This window comes from Chiloscyllium punctatum, chromosome 41, assembly GCF_047496795.1.
Source record: "Chiloscyllium punctatum isolate Juve2018m chromosome 41, sChiPun1.3, whole genome shotgun sequence".
In the NCBI taxonomy this organism is placed as follows: domain Eukaryota; kingdom Metazoa; phylum Chordata; class Chondrichthyes; order Orectolobiformes; family Hemiscylliidae; genus Chiloscyllium; species Chiloscyllium punctatum.
The window spans coordinates 42,855,951-42,881,240 of record NC_092779.1 but is presented as its reverse complement, the minus strand read 5'-3'; the positions used below and the strand labels follow the sequence as shown (position 1 = coordinate 42,881,240).

At 40.9% G+C, this 25,290-nt stretch overlaps 1 protein-coding gene across 4 annotated transcripts in view; it reads right to left on the bottom strand.

Moving 5' to 3' along the window:
* Positions 1-25,290, bottom strand: part of sirt5 (sirtuin 5) — a 91,483-nt gene that overhangs the window by 11,768 nt on the left and 54,425 nt on the right. For all 4 annotated transcript variants that reach the window (XM_072560792.1, XM_072560797.1, XM_072560795.1 and 1 more), the window contains exons 9-12: positions 12,590-12,650; positions 10,634-10,689; positions 6,595-6,626; positions 4,056-4,134 (exon numbers count right to left, since the gene is read on the bottom strand). In XM_072560792.1, the coding sequence (XP_072416893.1) occupies positions 4,056-4,134; positions 6,595-6,626; positions 10,634-10,689; positions 12,590-12,650 (228 nt within the window). The remainder of the gene's footprint in view (positions 1-4,055; positions 4,135-6,594; positions 6,627-10,633; positions 10,690-12,589; positions 12,651-25,290) is intronic.

The window sequence follows — 25,290 nt, the reverse complement described above, 5'->3', positions numbered from 1 at the left end:
ACCGAAGGGTGTATTTCGGTGCTGTACATCTCTGTGACTCTTATGTTGTGCTCCTTGTTTTGGTTAACAACATAGAGAAGAGAATGCATGGGGCTCTGTAAACAGCAGTATCAGGATTTTTTCTTTATTCATGGAATGACGGTGTCACTAGCTAGGCCAACATTTACTACCTATCCCAGAGGGCAGGTTATTGGTTCTGGAGTCACGTGACAGCTAAGGATAGTTTCCTTCCCAAAAGGACATACCCAAACCATTTGCAAATTGGAACAGAGATAATCAGATTAGAGATATAAACATGCAGTGGGAGTAAGTGATACAGGAAAAGGAAGTTCCAGAGGTTCGTGGGGCACTGGCATAAAATATTAGAACAAGGATGAACTAGACTGAAAGGAGGACTATATTGGAACTCAGAATTCCAGTGGAAGGTTAGTTAGGGTAGTTAGGAGAACTTTCAGTTGGTAAATGGTGGACAATTGTCAGATGCTGTTAATAATTGTTTAAAATCAAGAGAACATGAGTAGAAGAGTCTAAAATTGTGGTTGTGGTTTCATCACTACAAATAAAGACAAAACTAAAAGATGCAAAGTAATTAAATGAAGAGAGAAATGAAACAGTGTAATAACACATTAGAACAAAAGCACAGGTGTAGTTGTGTGGAACAAATAATTGTTCTTTATACAAAGAGAGCTTGAACAATGAGTAACAGGTACAAATTCATCTTGGGAGGATATGATGTGGTAGCCATTACTAAGATAAGGTGACAAGACGATCAAGCCTAGGAAGTAAATACATCAGATAGTAAGAAGGAAAGAGGAGGAGGAATGGTGATTTTGGGTGGGGAGGGTAGAGCCTTACTGATGAAAGATAAACTCAATTCACTGATAAAAGAAAGTTAATAAGAAGTGGGCAAGGAAACGTTACGGCTCGAACTAAGAAAGCGGCAGGCTCACAGCAGAAAGGTAATACATTTTTGATCATTCAGGACACTCTACAGCAATACGACAGTCAAGAAACAGCGAGAGAGCATCTCATACGGAATTTATTCATGAATCATAAGTCATATTTATATAGTTAACAGCCACACGTGAAGTTACCCAATAGCATTTTATGATCAAGCTAAATGCATTTCTTTGAAAGGGAAAGGTGAAACGCTAAGATTCTAGATTTAGACAAACTTGCCTTCCAAAACAACAACAGCTATTGATAACCAAATAAAAGACAACATCAAACTGAACAGGAAATATAACAATGAAAAAGAATCTCACATACTGATGAATGGGAGAGTTCCAAAGTATAGTTAAGAATATATGAGGGCATCTGGCAAAATTTGGCTTCAAAGCCTCACAAATAGCCCAAAAGAAATCAAAGATGGATGCAAAAATATCACCCATATATATTAACTTATACAATGACTGGACAATTGCAAATGTCTCAGCAAGTGCAGAAAAACAATAATAGTTTGACTGCAGGGACAATGATAACAGAAGGAATAAATATAGATCCTGTAACTCCAATGCTGCAACTTCTCCAATCACAGCTCACAGTTACTCCTCCAATTATAGATTCCGTCTCTGGAGGTGCCACAAGAACCAAGAATAAGGAGCAGGAACGCTGCATTATGGGGGTGACCCATTCAGTCTCCTCCTGTACCAAATTATCGAGAGTGGAAGAGACTGAATGGGTCACCCCCATAATGCAGCATGCCTGCTCCTTAGCCTTCAATCTTTTTCTTGGCCTCCTGTAGCTTCTCCAGAAACAAAATCTCAGTGGGAGAGAGAACCTGCGATTACAGGGACTGGTGCAGAAAGCACAGGAGAAAGAGGGATTATGTGACTGGAGGAGTAGTTTCCTCATTCACTCCTGATCCAACCAAAACTCTACATTCAGAACCCACTGCCACTGATTAGCAGTTATAATCTTCATTTAAGCTTCACATCAGCCCCCAAAAGGGCAGAACATACATTTGAAATGACAGATTTCCAACATGCCAACAGGAAATTTCTCATCCCGACTTACTTTTAACATAGATCATCATAGTGCAGTACAGGCCCTTCAGCCTTCGATGTTGCGCTGACCTGTGAAACCAATCTGAAGCCCACCTGACCTGCACTATTGCATTTTCATCCACATGCCTATCCAATGACAATTTAAATGCCCTTAAAGTTGGCGAGTCTACTACTGAGTGAAGAAACTACCGCTGACATCTGTCCTACATCTATCACCCCTCAATTTAAAGCTATATCCCCTCATGCTTGCCATCACCATCCGATGAAAAAGCCTCTCACTGTCCACGTTATCTAACGCTCTGATTATTTGATATGTCTCAATTAAGTCACGTCTCAACCTTCTTCTCTCAAATGAAAACAGCATCAATTCCCTCAGCCTTTCGTTATATGACATTCCCTCCATACCTGGTAACATCCTCTGAATCCTTTCTAATGCTTCCACATCCTTCCTATAATGCGGTGACCAGAACTGTACACAATACTCCAAGCATGGCCACACCAGAGTTTTGTACAGCTGCAACATGACCTCGCCTCGTGACTCCAAAACTCAATCCCTCTACCAATAAAAGCTACCACACCGTATACCTTCTTAACAAATGGGTGGCAACTTTCAGGGATCGATGTAAATGGACACCAAGATCTCTCTGCTCATCTACACTACCAAGAATCTTACCATTAGCCCAGTACTTTTTATTCCTGTTGCTCCTTCCAACATTAATCACCTCACACTTTTCCACATTAAACTCTATTTGCCACCTCTCAGCCCAGCTCTACAGTTTATCTCTATCCCTCTGTAGCCTGAAACATCCTTCCCACAACTCCACCGACCTTAGTACCGTCTCCAAATTTACTAGCCCACCCTTCTGCACCCTCATCCAGGTCATTTATAAAAATGACAAACAGCAGTGGACCCAAAACAGATCCTTGCCGTACACCTTTAGTAACTGAACTCCATGATGAACATTTTCCATCAACCACTATCCTCTGCCTTCTTTCATCTAGCCAATTTCTGATCCAAACCACTAAATCACCCTCAATCCCATGCCCCTGTGTTTTGTGCAATAGTCTAACGTGGGGAACCTTATCAAACGCCTTACTGAAATCCATATACACCACATCAACCACTTTACCCTCATCCAACTGTTTCGCCACCTTCTCAAAGAACTCAATAAGGTTTCTGAAGCATGACCTATCTTTCACAAAACTGTGTTGACTATCCCTAATCAACTTATTCCTTTCTAGAAGATTATAAATCCTATCTCTTAAAACCTTTTCCAACACTTTACCCACAACTGAATTAAGGCTCACTTGTCTATACCAGGGTTGTCTCTATTCCCCTACTTAAACAAGGGGACAACATGCGCTATCCTCCAGTCTTCTGGCACTATTCCTGTAGACAATGACGACAAAGATCAAAGCCAAAGGCTCTGCAATCTCCTCTCTGGCTTCCCAGAGAATCCTAGGATAAATCCCATCCGGCCCAGGGACCTGTCTATTTTCACACTATACAGAATTGCTAAAACCTCATCCTTGTGCAACTTAGTCCCATTTAGTCTAGTAGCCTGTATCTCAATATTCTCCACGACAACATTGCCTTTTTCCAATGTGAATACTGAGGAAAAATATTCATTTAGCGCTTCCCCCATCTCCTCAGAATGAATGCACAACTTCCCTGTCCTTGATTAGCCCTAACCTTACTCTAGTCATTCTTTTATCCCTTATATAGCGATAGAAGGGTTTTCCTTGATCTTATCTGCCAAACACTTCTCATGTCCCTCCTGGCTCTTAGCTCTCTCTTTAGGTCTTTCCTGGTTAACTTGTAGCTCTCACGCGCCCTGAGACTTCACATCTCATTCTAACAAAAACCTTCTTCTTCCTCTTGATATGAGATTCACCTTTTGTGTAACATTGTAACATTAATGTGTTTATCCTAAATTAGTGGCCAGGATAATATGGTTGTGGAATAAATCAAATTTAGAAATGTAAACTATTTCCTCAGATCATTAATTAATCTTTGACTAAACCAAGCTAGAGTTTGGTGTCAGTTACCTGGTATTTACGCATTCCTCAACATCTTCCTCCAATCCACTATCTTCCTCAGCGTGCTGCACAGAATGACAATCTTCACCTAAAATGAAGCAAAACAAATTTAAACAAAATAAATGTTGTAGACAAAACCAAGATATATCAACACAATTAAAAATAACCTCATCTACAAAAATTGGGTGACCCTCGAAGTTGCAAGATAGCATCAAAGCTGAAAATGGTCCAGTTCACATTTCCAGATACCGATAAAGGCAAGGTACTGCAACATTTAGCGCCAGATGGAACAGAACATCCCTTTATCCACACTAAATGCCTCAATTTATACTGGTATACTGTTCAAAACTTCATGACATTTTTTGACATTTTGATTCAATGTTATCTGAGAAAGGTACCCAAACTGGGTATTGAACATGGGACCTTTGAAATTCACGATGTTCAGTACCACCAGTACGGTGTTGTTATTACCTTAACAAGGGAGCGCCACAACCTTTCCTTTGTAAAATAGTCATCTTCGCTAACATATGATTAATCATTTTAGTCACAGAGGGCACAAACTAATTAATCAAAAATCAAGGAATTCTTCTCAGCCATCTCATGTATGTAACAGTTCCACTTAGAAGAAAAGATTGCAATGTACTCCACAGAAGTGTGATCAGACATGGCATGGCATAGGAGGCGATATTAAAGAGTCAAAGAGGCAAATTTTAAGGAGATTGTAAAAGACAAGAGCCAGAGAAGTTCAAGGGAGGGAATTTCAGGATATTGGCCTTGATAGATTGACACTACACTCAATGGTGAGAGAAACAGATGCTTAACAAGCTAGAAAAGAGTGAATAATGCAAAGCTGGAGCCAATAACAGTAGTAACATGGGCAAGTCTAAGAATATGAAAGTGAGAATTTTAAATCTGAGACATCAACGGAACAAAAACAAGAACAGAGGTGCTGCTGGTAGAGCAGGATGATCACTAAACAAATTCTGGATTAGTGGTGCTGGAAGAGCACAGCAGTTCAGGCAGCATCCAAGTAGCTTCGAAATCGATGTTTCGGGCAAAAGCCCTTCATCAGGAATAAAGGCAGTGAGCCTGAAGCGTGGAGAGATAAGCTAGAGGAGGGTGGGGGTAGGGAGAAAGTAGCATAGACGACAATAGGTGAGTGGGGGAGGGGATGAAGGTGATAGGTCAGGGAGGAGAGGGTGGAGTGGATAGGTGGAAAAGGAGATAGGCAGGTAGGACAAGTCCGGACAAGTCATGGGGACAGTGCTGAGCTGGAAGTTTAGAACTAGGGTGAGGTGGGGGAAGGGGAAATGAGGAAACTGTTGAAGTCCACATTGATGCCCTGGGGTTGAAGTGTTCCGAGGCGGAAGGTGAGGCGTTCTTCCTCCAGGCGTCTGGTGGTGAGTGAGCAGCGGTGAAGGAGGCCCAGGACCTCCATGTCCTCGGCAGAGTGGGTGGGGGAGTTGAAATGTTGGGCCACGGGGCAGTGTAGTTGATTGGTGCGGGTGTCTCGGAGATGTTCCCTAAAGCGCTCTGCTAGGAGGTGCCCAGTCTCCCCAATGTAGAGGAGACCGCATCGGGAGCAACGGATACAAGAGATGATATTAGTGGATGTGCAGGTAAAACTTTGATGGATGTGGAAGGCTCCTTTAGGGCCTTGGATAGAGGTGAGGGAGGTGGTGTGGGCACAGGTTTTACAGTTCCTGCAGTGGCAGAGGAAAGTGCCAGGATTGGAGGGTGGGTTGTAGGGGGGGCGTGGACCTGACCAGGTAGTCACAGAGGGAATGGTCTTTGCAGAAGGCTGAAAGGGGTGGGGAGGGAAATATATCCCTGGTGGTGGGGTCTGTTTGGAGGTGGCGGAAATGTCGGCGGATGATTTGGTTTATGTGAAGGTTGGTAGGTTCAGGAATGAGGGCTTCCTGAAGAAGGGCTTATGCCTGAAACGTCGATTCTCCTGCTCCTTGGATGCTGCCTGACTTGCTGCGCTTTTCCAGCAACACATTTTCAGCTCTGATCTCCAGCATCTGCAGTCCTCACTTTCTCCTACACAATATATTCCACCTAACATCTACAATAAATCATCCTCCTTCACAATATTTTGTATTAGTTCCACTTTTACCTCAGTAATTCAACTCAGCATTAAATGTGTTGATTGTACATAATGGACAATGTGCATGAAAAGATAAAGAAAATTAATTTTATTCCATTAACAGCACAATAGGACAAGTGTAGAGGCAGGTTACCAATAGTTTAGTCCTGTGTTAGACATCATACCCCACTTTCTTACTATGCATCCACAAATCAGAGCAACCTCAATATGCTTATAGTTCAAAAATATCAGGACATGACAGGTTGCCATATTCAAAACTTTAATTTGGATGTGCGGGGCTGACAATAAAAATTCATTTATTGTTGGAGGTCTTCAGCACCAAAGCACCAGAACAAAAACAGTCAGTCAGTTCCCATGTGAAAGAGTCTCAAATCATTGAAAAAAATTAGTTATATTATGTGTCAGAAATGCAACTGAATAGCAAAAAGCACGTCCTACCTTCTTTACTCGAGTCAGGTGTCTGGTTATTCCTAGAAGGCAAAGCAAACCATTCAGTACACGATTCATCATACTGCTGGGGTTCTGCAGCATATAGTGCAAACTTCAGAAAAAAGTATTAATTACTTAATAGTTAAAAACTGAAATTAAAAGTTGAAAACATCTCAAATCTTGTGTGTTCTTCAAAGGTGAAGCTGTTTTTCTGTATAACATTTTTGGGATGGATAGTAAGCAGAACGAGGATGTTTCTCAGTTGCTAATAATCATGCATAAAGCTATTCTGCATTACAATGAAAAGAACTTGCATTTGTATGCAGTCTCATCATAACTTGGAATAGTCCAAAGCATTTTACAAACAATGTTTGACTTAAGAAATATGGTCAACATGGCACAGTCAAACTGGATGGCCGAAGTGCAGAAAGTTTAAAAATAAAATCACAACACCATCTTATAGTCCAACAGGTTTATTTGGAAGCACTAGGTTTCAAAGCGCTGCTCCTTTATCAGGTGGTTGTGAAGCAAGATCATAAGACACAGAATTTATATCAAAAGATTACAGTGTCATGCAGCTGAAACGATATTTTGAACAAACCTAGATTTTTAAGTCTTTCATCTTTTAGAATGGGTTTGCTGGTTTCAATCAACTAGGTAAAAACAATGACTGCAGATGCTGGAAACCAGATTCTGTATTAGAGTGGTGCTGGAAAAGCACAGTGGTTCAGACAGCATCCAAGGAGCAGGAAAATCAACGTTTTGGACAAAAGCCCTTCAGTCCTGATGAAGGGCTTTTGCCCGAAACATTGATTTTCCTGTTCCTTGGACGCTGTCTGAACTGCTGTGTTTTTCCAGCACCACGCTAATACAGACCCTTGCTGGTTTCAGTTCTTTAATATGTAAATCCCAGAACTTCTTTTAAGTCACATTCTCAAGATAATTTAAGGTTTTATAACAAACACCTTTTGTTATAAAACCTTAAGTTATCTTGAGAATGTGACTTAAAAGAAGTTCTGGGATTTACATATTAATCAATTAGCAAACCCATTCTAAAAGATGAAAGACTTAATCTACATTTGTTCAATATTTCATTTCAGATGCATGACACTTTCATCTTTTGATATAAAGTCTCTGTCCTATGATCCTGCTTCACGACCACCTGATCAAGAAGCAGCGTGCTTTGAAACCTAGTGCTTCCAAATAAACCTGTTGGACTAGAAGATGGTGTTGAGTGATTTTTAGTTTTGCCCACCCCAGTACAACCCTGGCACCTCCAAATCAAAGCACAGAAAATATGTCAGCAAATGAGTATCCAATTGAAGGACGTATTAGTAGAGAAAGGAATGTTGGTCAGGTTTGAAAACTCAAAGTTTTTTTGCACTAGTGCCAAGGTTATTTTTCTTCCACCTGAATGGGAAGATGGGTCCTTTTTTACCCCTTAAAAATGTAAAATTACTGACTTTCACTGATGTGGTTTTGGTTACATCCAAGCAAACTGGTGTCATTTTGGATGGTATTAATATTCTAGCAATCTTCATGGAGCCGCCCAAAATGCATTGACTTTAAGTATCTTAAAAAAAAAGCACTTCTGGTAAATTAGCCTTCCCCCCACATTGTACTGAAACATCAGCCCATATGTTCAATTCTGCAGTTGGGCTTCAGCTTTTGCTGTGAAGAAAGAATTTTATCCATTGAGCCAAACTAACAACTTAACTGAATGGAGAGCATAAATTCTGTTTTCATTATTGGATATCTTTATTGTAAGTCTTACTGCAATTATAATTTTATGATGTAGTTTTACCTCATTAAAACTAGAACCAGAGTCAAACAAACTGAATCATATTTCTGAGCAGATGGCGATATAAATATTTTTCAAGAAATAAATCAAATTGACTATGTGTCAGACATGAGATTAGAGAAACAGCAAAATTTCAATGACTTTAAAAGAACATAAATTTGAACAGGTTAGATCCATTTTTACAGTATCACACCATTCAGGATTAAACACAGCAGCCAAACAAATTCTGCATTTTCTGCAATATTTTGGGTTACAAAACTAACAGAGTCTGGACCAATCAGATTTTATCACTGTTTATATTATTTAAAATTTTATATATAGGACTCTGTAGCAGCCTGTATTCAAAATAGGCACAAATCTAATAAAACCTAAGATCATTAACAGCAGTTAACAATTTCTAAATTCATCATTTGAAAACTTTGACAATGTACAGTGAATTGACATTTCAAACCAAAGCACTTAGATAAGTGAAATGGTAGAGCAGTTTTCTGGAAGTTTATTTTTCTCCATCAGGAAATTTAAGATTTAAAATCATTCAATCAATATTTACATGCACTTTGTTAACTTTTAATTACGTTAAATGTGAAGAACTCGCAAAAGTAGAAGGTAGTTAAACAACTCATCTACTTGGTACTTGTGCCTTTGTTACTTCTCCACCTGTATGGTCTCCCAAATTCCACTTGGTGACATTTCAAACTTTGCTCCCTGCGTCTTAACTGGTATCACATCTCATTCACCTGTCACCTGTGCGTTCTGACCTCACAGTAGTGGCTGCTGAGCAACACCTGGACTTCAAAATGCTTATCTTTGTTTTAAAATTCCTTTGTCGTCTCACCAGTCTATTTTGGTAACCTACTGCCCAACTTTATTTGAAAATATCTATACCATCAAAATTCTGGCTTTTGAAACATACTTGATATTAATCAATCTGTCAATGGTGGCCAAGTGTTCAACTACCTAGATTATAAACTCTGGAACTCCTTCCTTCAAGACAGTCTTTAAAAGGTACTGCACTGACCAAGCTTTTGGTTAACTGACCCAATATCGCCTTGTGTGGTGCAGTCTCATATTTTACTCCATCACGCCCTGTGAAGAGCCTTGGGATGTTTTATTAATTAATTGTTCTAAATGTATGTAGTCATGCAGTTTTAACTAGAACCATAATATTAAAGAGTGGTGAGTGATTAGAGTTTAGAACAAACATGTTATTTGTAATAAATTCAGATATTAACTTTATGCTTTTAGAAGATATAACAAAAGGTGGCAGAAAACAGAAAATAAACCAGAACTTATCATTATGTACTCAAACAGCCTCAATAACACATTTGATCCTACTTTCTCAAATCTAATTCAGTCAGACTGAGGCTTACCTAACATGTACATGTTTAGCAAACTAAGCTCAGACTCTCAATCAAACCTGTGATCTGGACATTGATTGCTTTATTACAGTTTCACAAAATACAAATCACTTGGATGTGAGCATAACAGGTATAGCTAACAAGTTTGCAGATGACACCAAAATTGGAGGTGTAGTGGACAGTGAAGAAGGTTATCTCAGATTACAACGAGATCTTGATCAGATGGGCCAATGGGCTGAGAAGTGGCAGATGGAGTTTGAGCTGCCAGAGGAAGTGCTGGAGGCTGGTATAATTGCAACATTTAAAAAGTATCTGGGTAGGTATATGAATAGAAAGGGTTTAGAGGGATATGGGCCGGGTGCTGGCAGGTGGGACTAGAATGGGTTGGGATAACTGGTCGACATGAACAAGTTGGACTGAAGGGTCTGTTTCCATGCTGTACATCTCTAGGACTCTATTCCTAACAGTTGCTGAGGAAGTAATTGCTGGTTTTTCAAATTATTCACATGGGCCCTCCTGTGGTGCAGTGGTAATGATGCCCCTACCCCTGACCAGTTGAAGTCCCTCCTGCTCCAGAGGTGTGTAATTACATCTCAGAACAGGTTAATTAGAAAAATAGGTTAAAAACAATCCAAATTTTTCACAAAAATGACAGCAATTTTCTTGACCAATTGTGTAAGTAATGGAACAAACAATTGTTTTTGAAAGGCAATGCTTACTACTCAGAATTAGAAAGAAACAGGACAACTGTGCAACATTTTGATTAATTTTACAAGCTGAGACAGATTACATACATTAAATAGGTAACCTATCTTCAAAGATTTCTTTGCACTTCATAAATATATTCTGTACATGTATAAAGTGACTTGTTTAACAATAGTCTACTTACTTATCTGGAATTGAAGTGATCGCTTCAAGAATATTATCTGGAAGCAACCTGCGTTTCTGGTATAAATAATTGCAAAACAGAAAAACAGATTATCAGAGACAAATCGCCATACTATACCATCTAGCAAGCAGAATCAAACTCCAAAGAAAATTCTCAATTAAGTTTAACTTATCCAACATGGATATATTCAGTCTACATTCGTTTTTAAAAAAGTTACAATAAAAATTGAAGCACATGCTAACACAACACACACAATTCGAGCACTTAGTGTTGAACAGATTGCTTTAATTCATTCAAGACATGTTGGGTGTTGCTGGCTAGGTCATCTTAATTATCCTTGAGAATGTAGTGGTGATATTCTTTTTTGAATCAATGCAGACCATGTACCATAGGTATACCCACAGTCCTGTTGAAGAGGGAATGCCAGCATTTGACCCAGCAATAGTAAAGGAATAGTAATATAGCTCCAAGTCAGGATGGTCTATGTGGATACTAGACAGACACCTTTCTGGAACAGTAACCTATTCCAATGTGTGTCAAAGACCAGGAAAACTGAGAGCCTCTGGTAAGTTAATGGAAAATTGTTGATATATGGTGGTTTATGACAAGTTGAACAAAGATGCAACTCCATTAGCTTGCTTTAAGTTTAGTATAATTGAGGATTATTCAATTTTATGTTTGAAAACCAAGAGATTGAAAGTTTTACAGATTGTTTTGAGAAGATACAGCTGGGCTAAGACACCAGCACAGGAAGGAGTTTTTTTTTAAATGGCAGTTTAAAGAAAACACAGTTACCTCAGTAGAGAAATTTATCTGTGAAATGTTCAAACAAAGTGTGTGGTTTGGAAAGGAATCCGTAGGTCATTGAAAGTTAAGAAAGTTTAAATGCTCAGTTTTACAAAAGTGAAGCAACAAGAAACCATAGTTCACACACAAGAACTTAGAGATTTAATAAAGGGATAATTTAACTAAATTGGAGTCTTGATAATGGACAGGAATCAGGTTTAAACTTCTTCTTGCAGTGTGTTTTTAAGATTTTTCTGTGTTCTATATATAAAAGACTTGGTTTTATTTCTTATGTAATAAGATTTCTCTTCTGTTGTTAAAGAAACACTCTGACGTGAATATGTTTTAGTGACCAACTACCACATTAAGTAGTTTAGTTTTCATTCTGGGATGTGAACCGTACAGCAGTACAATCAGCTGGGATCACAACACTGAATCCGCCTGAGGCCAAAATTCCACTATGGTGTCATACTTCCCATCTCTGTAACCGCCTCCAAATCCAGAACATTCCAAGATCACAGTGCACCACAACTTCAGTTTCTTGTACATTCCCATTTTAAAAGTGCCATCACCTCTGACCATGCATTATGCTGCTACTGCCCCAGGCTCTGGAATTACCGGTCTAAATATCACTCCCAATACCTTTGCTGCCTAAAATCTAATGCTAGCCAAGGTCTTTTTCATCATCCATCCTATTATCTTTTTGTATTGTTCAGAATCAAACTTGAAATTTCTCGGAACTTTCTGTACTATATTAAATTTGCTATACAAATATAACTTTGCTCTTGTCACTGTTTTGCCCAATGGTAAAAATCAACAATTAATATAAAATTGTGCCAGGATTGAAAATGGAGTGTTTTATTCTGGTTGCCCCATGCTTAACCAACCCAAAAAATGTACAGTGTGGTATGATAAGCTAGCAGAATTACTGAGTTTTAAAACTCATGTAATTCAATTATAATTTTGAAAATAGGAAAATCTGAATAAACATTTTCTAACAAGATAATTATGCAAAAAAAATCTGTAACAGCTTCCAAAACTGAACAGCTCACTGAACTGAAGCAGTGGGTTCTATAATTGATATGATGAGGTGCTCCAAGTGTGCTTTGTACATAAAGTTACAGTCAAAATTAAATTATAAAAGTTTGGTATCTTGACCAACAACCTTACCTTCTGCTCTTTGAATAACTGCTCCCTTCTTCGTCTTTTCTCCTTCAGCAATGCTTTGTCTCTGAAATATTTTAAAACATTATTAAAGTAAAAATTGCACTTTTTTGTCACATTTAAACTTGACTGCTGTACAAGATCATCTGTTAACAATTGCGTTGTCCCCCATCACCGAAAATAAATATGCTCAAAACTTTAACTATTTGGGACATTCTTACCAAATTATTTACCAGAGGAACTGAACTAAATTGCATATTAAGAGTAGTATGTCCAATTCTAGACAGTAACCAATGCCAACTTTGTCAGGATGACAAGGCCTTGGAGAAATTAGAGGAAATTTACCAGAATGATACCTGGGATTAGGAGTTTCATTTAGATGGAAACACCAGAAACCCTGGGACTGTTCTCCTTAGAGCAGAGGAAACAGGTGTTCAAAGGCGTGCAAGATTGTGGACTATCAATTTAGATAAATTTGACATGATTCGTAAAAGTGTCAATGGGGAAATTGAAAGTTTTGTTTTAATGACAAGCAATTATAGTTTAAGATGTATTGCCTAAAAGGATAGTGGAAAGATTCAACAATAACATTCAAAAAGGGACGCTTATGTACTCAAGAAGGAAGAATATTTTAAGTGCACAGAAGAACAACAGAGCTAATTGGATACAACTTTTTCATTATTGCTGACAATGGCTTAGAATGGCCTTCTGTATTGTATAACACTATGATAAGTGCAAATTAAGAGCCAAAAGTTGCTCAAAGATTCATTTTTGATTCTGAATAAACAATGCAAACTAAAACAAACTATTTTTCAAAGGAAGAAAGAATTGCATGGGCTTTAGTAGTTTTACTTTATCCTTTCATGGATGTGAACATTGGCAGAAATTCCAGAATTTGATGCCCATGCCTAAGTGAGCTCAAGGTGGTGGTGGTCAGCTGCAGTGTATCTGTACAGGCACATGTACTTCTCCTATAATGCTGTAGTTGCGTTCCAGCAAATCCTCGCTTCATAGAAAATTGCTGAATAGAAATAATGGGGCCTATGGAAAAGGTGGGGTTAGGGGCAGAGCAGCAAAAAATATCACTCACAATCACTTAAAAATCACCCAAAAGACCAGCGCAAAGTATAGCACAGCCTGAATGAAGGTTAAAATCATATTTATTAATGAAACAAAAATACATTTAACACAGCAGATTTTTAAAAAAGTAATAAAGCTGCTGTCTGTACAGTACCTTTTCCAGAAAGCTGTTTGTCAGCAACTGACACCGGTGCATGTGCAGTACAGCACGATAACCAGAGCTCACATTGCGTGTGTGGAGACCAGTGCAGAGACACTGGCGCATGCACAGAATGGCACAAAGACAGGCACTGACATCGGTGCATGCCCAGACTAGCACGAACAACGGCGCGTGTGCAGTACAGCACGATGACCGGAGCTTACATTGTGCATGTGCAGACTGGCACAGAGACACCAGCGCATGCACAAAACTGCACAAAGACAGGCACTGATATCAGCACATGCCCAAAATAGCACAAACATCATGCATGCACAGAACAAAGTGTACGAACCGATCCCTACTAGAATTGTGCTATTGAGAACAGAGGAAAGTGTTCAAAACTACCATTCCATAATTCTTCAGCAACATTATAGTCAAATCGCATAACCGAAATGCAAATTATCCCACAACTACCTGTGCATAGCGTCATACAGCACGAATTGGTCCAACTCGTCCATGCTGACCAAGTTTCCCAGACTAAACCAATCCCACTGCCTGCATTTATTCTTAATCATTTCTTATAACCTTTCTTATTCATGTACCTATCCAAATGTATTTAAATGTTTTTAGCTGCTCCTGCACCTGCATCTAGTTCCTCTGGCAGTTTATTCCACATACATTCTTGTTGCCCCTCAGGTCACACTGGAACCAACATCAATCCCTGCAGAACACTGCTAGTCACAGGCCTCCAGTCCAAAAAAACAACCCTCAACCAACATGCTCTGTTTCCTATCATCAAGACAATTTTGTTTCCAATTGGCAAGCTCTCTCTGAATCTCATACAATTTAATTTTACTAATCAGTTTACCATTAAGAACTTTGTCAAGGACTTTATGAAAGTCCATGTAGACAACGTCTACCACTCTGCCCTCAATCTTCTAAGTTACATCCTCAAAAACCTCAATCAAGTTTGTGAGACACTACTTCCCTTCTACAGAGCCATGCTGACTATCCTTAATCAGTCCGTGCCTCTCGAAATCCATGCAAATCCTATCTGTCACAATCCCCTCCAACAACTTCCTGCACATCCCTGGACACTTTGGGCAATTTAGCATGGCTAATCCACCTAACCTGCAGATCGCTGGACTGTAGGTGGAAACCGGAGCACCCAGAAGAAACCCAGGTTGACACAGGGAGAACATGAAAACTCCACACATTCACTCAAGGCTGGAATCGAACCTGGGCCTCTGGTGCTATGCTTACCCACCACAGATGACAGACTCACCAATCTATTGTTTCCAAGCTTCCCCATACAACCTTTCTTAAATAAAGGCACATTAGTCAACCTCCCGTCTTCTGGCGCCTCACTGGCAGCTGTTGTCGATAAAAATATCTCTCCTGGAATATCTTCCCTAACATCCCACAATGTCCTGGGATGCAATTATACTGGCAGTCGTGTTGGGGTGCACAAGTCCATTTGATTTTTTCATAGACTTCTGTAGTAGTTTAGTACAACTGAATAACATTTCAGAAGGCAGTTGAGGGTATGGAATCAATTTAAGCCAGACTGTATAACAATACATTTCTTTCAGTAAAGGACATTAATGAACTAGCCGTTTTTCTCACAAAGGAGTAGATTCATTGTTACCATTGTGGAGACGCGCTCTTAATTCCAGATGTAGGATTTTAAAAGTTCCGTCATTGATTATGAACGCCTATTGCATAGCAAATGTCAGGACTTCTGAGTCAGGGCAGAGTCATTCCAAATCTTCTTCCCTCCCCACACACACAACTGAGATTTTCTCAAGGCTGGCTTCATTATCTTTGGGGACTCTTTTTTCACTCTCAAACTCATTTATGCAATCAAGCAGTAACAGTATCGTTCAGAGGATTGTGATAAAATCTTCTAAGTTTTCTTCTCCGCAAGTTCAAATATCTCAAATCTGTTTTAATCAATCGGTCTGAACATTGTCCAGCATAGGTCAGCCACAGACCTAGACCTCCCAACCTAGAGGCAGGTACATCATCCACCTCTGTTCTTCTACAAATGGGATTTAAGTCTGCTACTGTCTTTTCAGAGTCCAAATACACATCAACTGTACTGGACTCATCATACTCTCCACTGTTTCATCACAGAAATGCATAGTAGAGTAGTCATGAACTTGCACTTTGGTAATGCAGTTTTACAGTTAGAAATGTGATACAAGTTCAAAGGAAATGTAGTTTAAAATTCAAAATTTGACTTGGAACTTTAAAAAACATAAACGATACTGTAAAGCAGTCAAGACACTTAGTTAATAGAAAGTACTTGTTCGTGGCATTAAACTGACTTTTGTTGCCTGCATTGGTATTAAGTACTATAACAGGAAGCTGAACTAGCAGTTGGAACTGCTGTGAGAGTTATAGACTCGATATAAGTAAACAATATTGCTACCACACAAAGTGTGGTACTATAGCATTCAACTAACAACAGGATTGGAAAAGTAGTTATAGACAAATGCACCCCAGTAATGCCCAAGGAGCTGGTAACAAGTGTTTAAATAGCTAAAAAATATGATTATGTGAAGAACTACATAACAGAACAGCACAGTTTTCAAAATGACATGTGACATGAGAATGCTCAAGATGATATTAATCAGTCAGAGAGATTTATGATAAATAAAGGTGCATTAATCCAGTAATTTGCGTAATAATCATGGATTAATTTAACAGTACCATCTTAGATCATAGCTGCTACCTGACAATATAGAATAGATAGTGAATCTAAACATTTTACCCTTCGCAGTAAGCACTCAAGTCACTGAGTATGAAATTTCTACTTGTTCTAGATTTGCAAGTGACATCATATTTTTAAATAAGCCACATTTTGAGTGTGGACCTAGTCTCAGTGAGGTAGCCTTGCTGCTGAACAGGTCTTCCACAAAAAATGTTCAAACTAAACTGGACACAGAACATCTTCAGCCAACTGTCTTTAGAAAGTCAGAAGAGATATGCATTCCCGGAACAACACCTGATATTTATAATCAGAATATTAAAGATCCATAATAGGATGAGGCGATAAGAAACTGAGAGGACAATGAAAACAGTCATAAAAGTTACATAAACAATTTGCTCATGTTTCATATCACAAATGATAAATCTGACTGAAGGACACAGATGTGGTTTACAATTGGTACATAGAGAGTCTGAGAGATTAGTGAAAAGTATTGAAGGCCTAGAAGTCTCCAACTGAGCCAAAACTATGCTCGCCACTACATAAAAGTTGCTGATGGAGAGAAACATTTTAATTTTATATTTAACAAACATAGAACATAGAAAAGTACAGCACAGAACAGGCCCTTAGGCCCACAATGTTGTGCTGAGGTTTAATCCTAATGTAAAATATAATAACTTAATCTACACATCCCTCAACTCACTGTTATCCATGTGCATGTCCAGCAGTTGCTTAAATGTCCCCAATGACTCTGCTTCCACCACCACAGCTGGCAACACATTCCAAACGCTCACAACTCTCTGCGTAAAGAACCTACCTCTGACATCTCCTCTACACCTTCCTCCTAATATCTTAAAACTACGACCCCTCATACCAGTCAATCCAGCCCTGGGGAAAAGTCTCTGGCTATTGACTCTATCTATTCCTCTCATTATCTTGTATACCTTGATCAATTCTACTCTCTTCCTCCTTCTCTCCAGAGAGAAACATCCGAGCTTATTCAACCTTTCTTCGTAAGGCAAGCCCTCCAGTCCAGGCAACATCCTGGTAAACCTTCTTTGCACTCTCTCCAAAGCCTTTGTATCTTTCCTATAGTAGGGCAACCAGAACTGGACACAATATTTCAAGTGTGGTCTCACCATGAACTTGTAGAGCTGTAGCAAAACCTCGTGGCTCTTAAACACAATCCCCATTAATGAAAGCCAAAACACCATATGCTTTCTTAAAAACCCTATCCACTTGGGTGGCAACTTTGAGGGATCTATGTACTTGCACACCTAGATCCCTCTGTTCCTCCACTCTGCCAACAATCCTGTCTTTAATCCTATATTTAGCATTTGAGTTCAACCTTCTAAAATGCATCACTTCAAATTTTTTCCAGGTTGAACTCCATCTGCCATTTCTCAGCCCAGCTCTGCATCCTGTCTATGTCGCGCTGCAGCCTGCAATAGCCCTCGAAATAGCACCTCCAACCTGTATGTCATCTGCAAATTTACTAACCCACCCCTCAACCTCCTCATCCAAGTCATTTATATAAACTACAAAGAGCAGAGGCCCAAGAACAGAGCCCTGTGGGACACCACTCAACACTGACCTCCAGGCAGAATACTTTCCATCTACAACCACTCTCTGCCTTCTGTCAGCCAATCAATTCTTGTTGACCCAGAATACATTGTCTCAGGCTGTCTCTCCTACCTTTCATCCCACCCAAACCCGCCTTCCTCTCTTGATTTCTTCCGGTTCATTTTGCTATTTTATCAGCTTGCATTCTCTTACTGTTTTTACCATGCACAACTGCACCTGTTCCCACCAGGTCTGCTTCAATCCTCTCTTCTTCCTTGAACTGAGGCCAAACCAATCCACATACACATTTCTTCACATCGCTGAACTTGTTTTCATGATAAAGAAACATTATTTGATTCCAGCCACTTCCTCCAAATTAGGTGGGAACCTATACAGGTCATAACAATGTTTACTTTTCCTGGAGATTTGTGAAATATTCTTTGTTGTAATCCTACTGAGGGTCTTCTCCCTCATTTTTTATTCCAGTACATCAATGGCTGCATATGCGCCATGTTGTGCTCCTGCCCTGAACGAGAACATTTCACCCATCGTGCTTCCCCTCTTCACAAAAAAGCAGTGTGAAGACAGCAGAGTTATTTGATAATAACTCTGTCCCAGGTGGTAATCAATGTGCACCTGTACCTGAATTTAGAAGGATGAGCGGGGAACTCACAGAATCATAAAATCCAAATGGGACTGGACAGGCTAGATGCAGGAAGAATGTTACCGGTGTTAGGGAAGTCCAAAACTAGGGGATCATATACTAAGAAAAAAGAGTAAGCTACTCAGAGTCATAGAGACGTACAGCACAGAAACAGACCCTTTGGTCCAACTTGTTCACACCAACCAAATGTCCTAAACTAATCTAGCCCCATTGGCCAGCACTTGGCCCATATCCCTCTAAGCCCTTCCTATTCATATACCCATCCAGGTACCTCTTAAATGTTGTAATTGCACCAGCCTCCACCACTTTCGCTGGCAACTCATTCCATACAGGCATCATTCTCTGTGTGAAAAAGTTGCCTCTTAGGCTCCTTTTGATGTTTGTTCTCTCACCTTAAACCTAGTTCTGGACTCCCCCCAGCCCAGGGAAAAGACCTTGTCTATTGACCCTATCCATGCCCCACATGATTTTATAAACCCCTCAGCCTCCATGCTCCAGGGAAAACAGCCCCAGCCTATTCAGCCTCTTCTGACAGCTCAAATCCTCCAACATCCTTGTAAAAGTATTCAGAAAAAAATTAAGATTTAAAACATCTTTCAGATAGGAGGGAGACCAGAATTGCTCACAATATTCCAAAGAAGGCCTAAGCAATGTCCTGCACACGCGCAACATGACCTCCCAACTCCTATAATCAATGTTCTGTCCAATAAAGGAAAGCATACCAAATGCTTTCTTCTCTAACCTATCTGAGACTCTATTTTCAAGGAACTATGAACCTGCACTCCAAAATCTCTTTGTTCAGCAACACTCCCCAGGACATTACCATTAAGTATACAAGCCCTGCCCTGATTTGCCTTTCCAAAATGCAGCACCTCACATTTATCTAAATTAAACTCCATCTACCACTCTTCAGCCCACTGACCTATTTGATCAAGATCCCATTGTACTCTGAGGTAACCTTCTTCACTGTCCACTACATTTCCAATTTTAGTGTCATCTGCAAACTATACCTCCAATGTTCACATCCAAACCGTCTATATAAATGACGAAAAGGAGTGGACCCAGCACCAATCCCTGTGGCACACCTCTGGTCACAAGCCTCCAGCCTTAAAAGCAACCGTCCACCACCAGCCTCTATCTTCAAGCCAATTTTATATCCAAATGGCTAGCTCTCCCTGTATTCCATGAGATCTAACCATGCTAACCAGTCTACCACGAGGAACCTTGTCAAACGCCTCACTGAAGTCCATACAGATCATGTCCACCGCTCTGCCCTCATCAATCGTCTTTGTTACTTCTTCAAAAAATTCAAGTTTGTGACACATGATTTCCCACTCACAAAGTCATATTTACAATCCCTAGTCAGTCCTTGCCTTTCCAAATACACTTCTGGATTAGTGGTGCTGGAAGAGCACGGCAGTTCAGGCAGCATCCAAGGACCAGCGAAATCGATGTTTCGGGCAAAAGCCCTTCATCAGGAATAAAGGCAGTGAGCCTGAAGCGTGGAGAGATAAGCTAGAGGAGGGTGGGGATGGGGAGAAAGTAGCACAGAGTACAATGGGTGGGTGGGGGAGGGGATGAAGGTGATAGGTCAGGGAGGAGAGGGTGGAGTGGATAGGTGGAAAAGGAGATAGGCAGGTCGGACAAGTCCGGACAAGTCATGGGGACAGTGCTGAGCTGGAAGTTTGAAACTAGGGTGAGGTGGGGGAAGGGGAAATGAAGAAACTGTTGAAGTCCACATTGATGCCCTGGGGTTGAAGTGTTCCGAGGCGGAAGATGAGGTGTTCTTCCTCCAGGCGTCTGGTGGTGAGGGAGCGGCGGTGAAGGAGGCCCAGGACCTCCATGTCCTCGGCAGAGTGGGAGGGGGAGTTGAAATGTTGGGCCACGGGGCGGTGTGGTTGATTGGTGCGGGTGTCCTGGAGATGTTCCTTAAAGTGCTCTGCTAGGAGGCGCCCAATCTCCCCAATGTAGAGGAGACCGCATCGGGAGCAATGGATACAATAGATGATATTAGTGAATGTGCAGGTAAAACTTTGATGGATGTGGAAGGCACCTTTAGGGTCTTGGATAGAGGTGAGGGAGGTGGTGTGGGCGCATGTTTTACAGTTCCTGCAGTGGCAGGGGAAGGTGCCAGGATTGGAGGGTGGGTTGTAGGGGGGGCGTGGACCTGACCAGGTAGTCACGGAGGGAACGGTCTTTGCGGAAGGCGGAAAGGGTTGGGGAGGGAAATATATCCCTGGTGGTGGGGTCTTTTTGGAGGTGGCGGAAATGTCGGCGGATGATTTGGTTTATGCGAAGGTTGGTAGGGTGGAAGGTGCGCACCAGGGGCGTTCTGTCCTTGTTATGGTTGGAGGGGTGGGGTCTGAGGGCAGAGGTGCGGGATGTGGACAAGATGTGTTGGAGGGCATCTTTAACCACGTGGGAAGGGAAATTGCGGTCTCTAGAGGAGGAGGCCATCTGGTGTGTTCTGTGGTGGAACCGGTCCTCCTGGGAGCAGATACGGCTGAGGCGGAGGAATTGGGAATACGGGATGGCATTTTTGCAAGAGGTAGGGTGGGAAGAGGTGTAATCCAGGTAGCTGTGGGAATTGGTGGGCTTGTAAAAAATGTCAGTGTCAAGTCGGTCGTCATTAATGGAGATGGAGAGGTCCAGGAAGGGGAGGGAGGTGTCAGAGATGGTCCAGGTAAATTTAAGGTCAGGGTGGAATGTGTTGGTAAAGTTGATGAATTGCTCAACCTCCTCGCGGGAGCACGAGGTGGCGCCAATGCAGTCATCAATGTAGCGGAGGAAGAGGTGGGGAGTGGTGCCGGTGTAATTACGGAAGATCAACTGTTCTACGTAGCCAAATACACGTAGACCCTAGCAATGTTTGAGAAGATTTATAGCTCAGGTTGATGATATGTAAGATAGCTTGCTGAGCTTGAAGGTTTATTTTCAGACGTTTTGCCACCATACTGGGTAACATCATCAGTGAGAGTCTCCGGTGAAGCGCTGGTGGTGTGCCCCGCCTCTCTTTTAAAAGTCCTGGTTTCTTAAGATGGGTGATGTCATCGCCGGTTCTTTTTTTCCCAAGGGAAGGTAGATTGGATCTAAATTGACACTATTATATAATCCCAATAAGGTGATTATCCCTTTTCTATTTCTCAGTTCCACCCAAAAAACTTCCCAGGCTCTGCTCCCAGGAATATCCTCCCTATTTCAGCCGTAATGCTATCCCTTATCAAAAGCAAGACTCAACTGTACCACTCTTAGATTGACATCTTTCCTCACTGTCTCCCTGGGTCCCCCCCTCACCTTACTAGTTTGAATCCTCCTGAGCAACTCTAGCAAATTTCCCTGCCAGTATATTATTCCCCTTCCAATTCAGGTGCAATCCATCATTCTTATACAGGTCGCTTCTACCCTAGAAGAGATTCCAATGATCCAAAAATGTGAACCCTTCTCCCCTGCACCAGCTCCTCAGCCATGCATTCATCTGCTCTTTCCTCCTATTCCTACCCTCAGTAGCTCATAGATATTACTACCCTTGAGGACCTCCTTTTTAAATTCATGCCTAACTTTCTCTATTTTCCCTTCAGGATCTTATCCCTTTCCCTTTCCCTTCCCATGTTGTTAGTTCTAACGTGTACAACAACCTCCTGCTGGTCCCTCTCCCTTTTGAGATCATGCTGCACCATCTCGGAGATATCCTTGATCCTAGCACCGAGGAGGGAACACACCATTCTGATTTTCTGCTGCTGGCCTGTGCCTCTTATTAGAGAATCCCCTGTCACAGTTGATCACTTGGAACCTGACATACCCCTTATTACATCAGAGTCATTCTCAGTACCAGAAACTTCACTGTTGGTGCTGCATTCCCCTGAGAGTCCATCACCCCCTACTTTTTCCAAACAGCATACTTGTTTGAGATGGCGATAGCTACATTCCTACCCTTCCTGCCTTTCCTAGAGTTAACCTATCTATCTGACTGTATCTGTGGCTTTTCTCTCTTTTCATAACCGCCATCCAGCACAGCCCCCAGCTCCTGTAAATTTCTTATTGCCTCTAACTGCCGCTCCAACCGACCCATGCGATCTGATAGAATTCACAACCAAAGAAACTTTCTGCAGACATAATCATAAGCAACATGGAAACCCTAAACTCCTACATCTGACAGGAAGAGCACAGCACCCTATTAAAGGCCATCTTTGCTCCTTCACAATCTGCAAACCCAGAAAATAGCACTGTCTTACTGTTCAAAAAAAAAGGACTGCTCCAGGTTAACTTAATACTTATGGCTTATATTTTTAAAATTTTATCAAGAGATAGATCTCAATAAAACATATAATCAAGAAAGAACCCACTTTACTCACTATCATAAATTCACAGCAAGACTACACTTAAAAATTATGCACTTATCTGTTCCTGTGCTGTGAGCTCTTCCACACAGGTTCCTCCAAGGGCAACTGTGAATTTTGCTGTTTCTTAAATTTTCCTAGACGCATTTCACTGTCCAGAGAGATACTTGAACTCAAACAAAGGCAGTAACTGTGCAGATTCACTACTGTGTCGGACTGTAGTACAGGTTTCTTTCTCTGACCATGTGTTACTGCCTTTGCCTGTCTTCCTCCATTTTAGAGTGCCACTGTTTTGATCCTTTGTTCCCCAAAGTTCCAAAACAATGCAACAAGTATATAGAACAGTAATTGCTGCGCCTGGAATTCGAGGCCATCTTGATCCAACAGGACTAAGATGAGGAAGAATTTCTTCAGTCAGAAAGTTGTGAACCTGTGGAAATCTCTCCCACAGGAAGCTGTTGGGTCCAGTTTATTGGATATGTTCAAAAGGGAACTGGACATGGCCCTTGCGGATAAAGGAATCAAGGGGCAGGGAGTGAAAGTGGGAATGGATACTGAGATTGCATGATCAGCCATGATTATACTGAATGGTGGTTTAGGTTCGAAGGGCCGAATGACTGACTCTCGCACTTATTTTCTACGTTTCTAAAAATCAGTGGGGTTGTCTGGTGGTAGAAACACAGGAGATGGAAAAGATACTAAACAAGCATTTTGCATCAGTATTTATGGTGGAGAAAGGCATGGAAGCCAGGGAACAAAGGGAAATAAATAATGCTGCCTTGAAAACAGTCCACATTATGGAAGAGGAGATGCTGGAAGACCTGATCAAACGTATCTTTGTATACTGTGGGAAGCTATGGAAGAAATTGTGGGGCCCTTAGCAGAGATGCTTATATCATCTACAGCCACAAGCGAGGTGCCAGAAGATTGGAGGCTGACCAATGTTGTGCTTTATTTAAGAAAGGCTGCAAGGAGAAGCCTGGGAACTATAGACCAGTGAGTTTGACATTAGTCCTGAGTCAATTGTTGGAGTAGATTCTGAAAGAAAGGTTTTACAAGCATTTGGAGACACAAGGACTGATTATGGATAGTCAGCATGGCTTTGTGTGAGAGAAACGTGTCTCACAAATTTAACTGAGTTTTTTCAGAATGTGACCAAGCAAACCAACGAGAGCAGAATAGATGTTGTCTATGTGGACTTTAACATGGCCTTTGGCAAGGTACCGCATGGTAAAACGGTTAGTAAAGTTATTTCACACAGACTGGGGAGAGCTTACCAATTGAATACTTGACGGTAGGAGTCAGAGGTGGTGGTGGAGGGATCTTTTTCGGACTGGAGGTCTGTGACCAGCAGTGTTTCACAGGTTTTGGTGCTGCAAACTGTCTTTTGTTACTTATGTAAAACGATGGGATGAGAAATTAGGAATCACGGTTAGTAAGTTTGTAGATGACACCAAAATTGATGGTATAGTAGACAGTAAGGTGGTTATCAGAGTACAAAGGGTTCTTGATCAATTGGCTGAGGAGTGGTAGATGGAGTTTAATTCAGATAAATTCGAGGTGATGCAGTTTGCTAAGACAAACCAGGGCAGGGCTTCTATCACTAACTGTAGAGACCTGGGAGTGTTATTGAACAGAAAGACCTAATGATTGCTTAAAAGGCATAATTCCTTCAAATATGCATCACAGGTAAACACTGACATGCTTGTCTTCATTGCTAGGACCATTGAGTATAGGAGTTGGAACATTCATGTTGTGGCTGTACAGTAGGTCGGTTAGGTGTACTGAGTGACGTTCTGATTGCCCTGCCTTAGAAAGGATATTATTAAATTGGAGAGGGTACAGAAAGGATTTACAAGGATTGTTCCAGGGTCTGAAAGGTTTGAGTTGTAAGGAAGGGACATTTCTGACCAGAACATAGAAGATTGAAGGATGACCTTATACAGGTTTATAAAATCATGAGGGGCATAGGTAGGGTGAATAGCAAACATTTTTACCCCGAGGGTAAAGGAGTTCAAATCTGGACATAATTTTAAGGTGAGCGGGCAAGATTTAAAAGGGACTTGAGAAGCAACTTCTTCACACAGTGCTTGGTTCATATGTGGAATGAACTATCAGAAGTGGCAAACAACATTTAAAAAACTTTTGGACAAGTACGTGAACAGGAAAGATTTAGAGGGATATAGGGCAAAGGCAGGCAAACAGGACTGG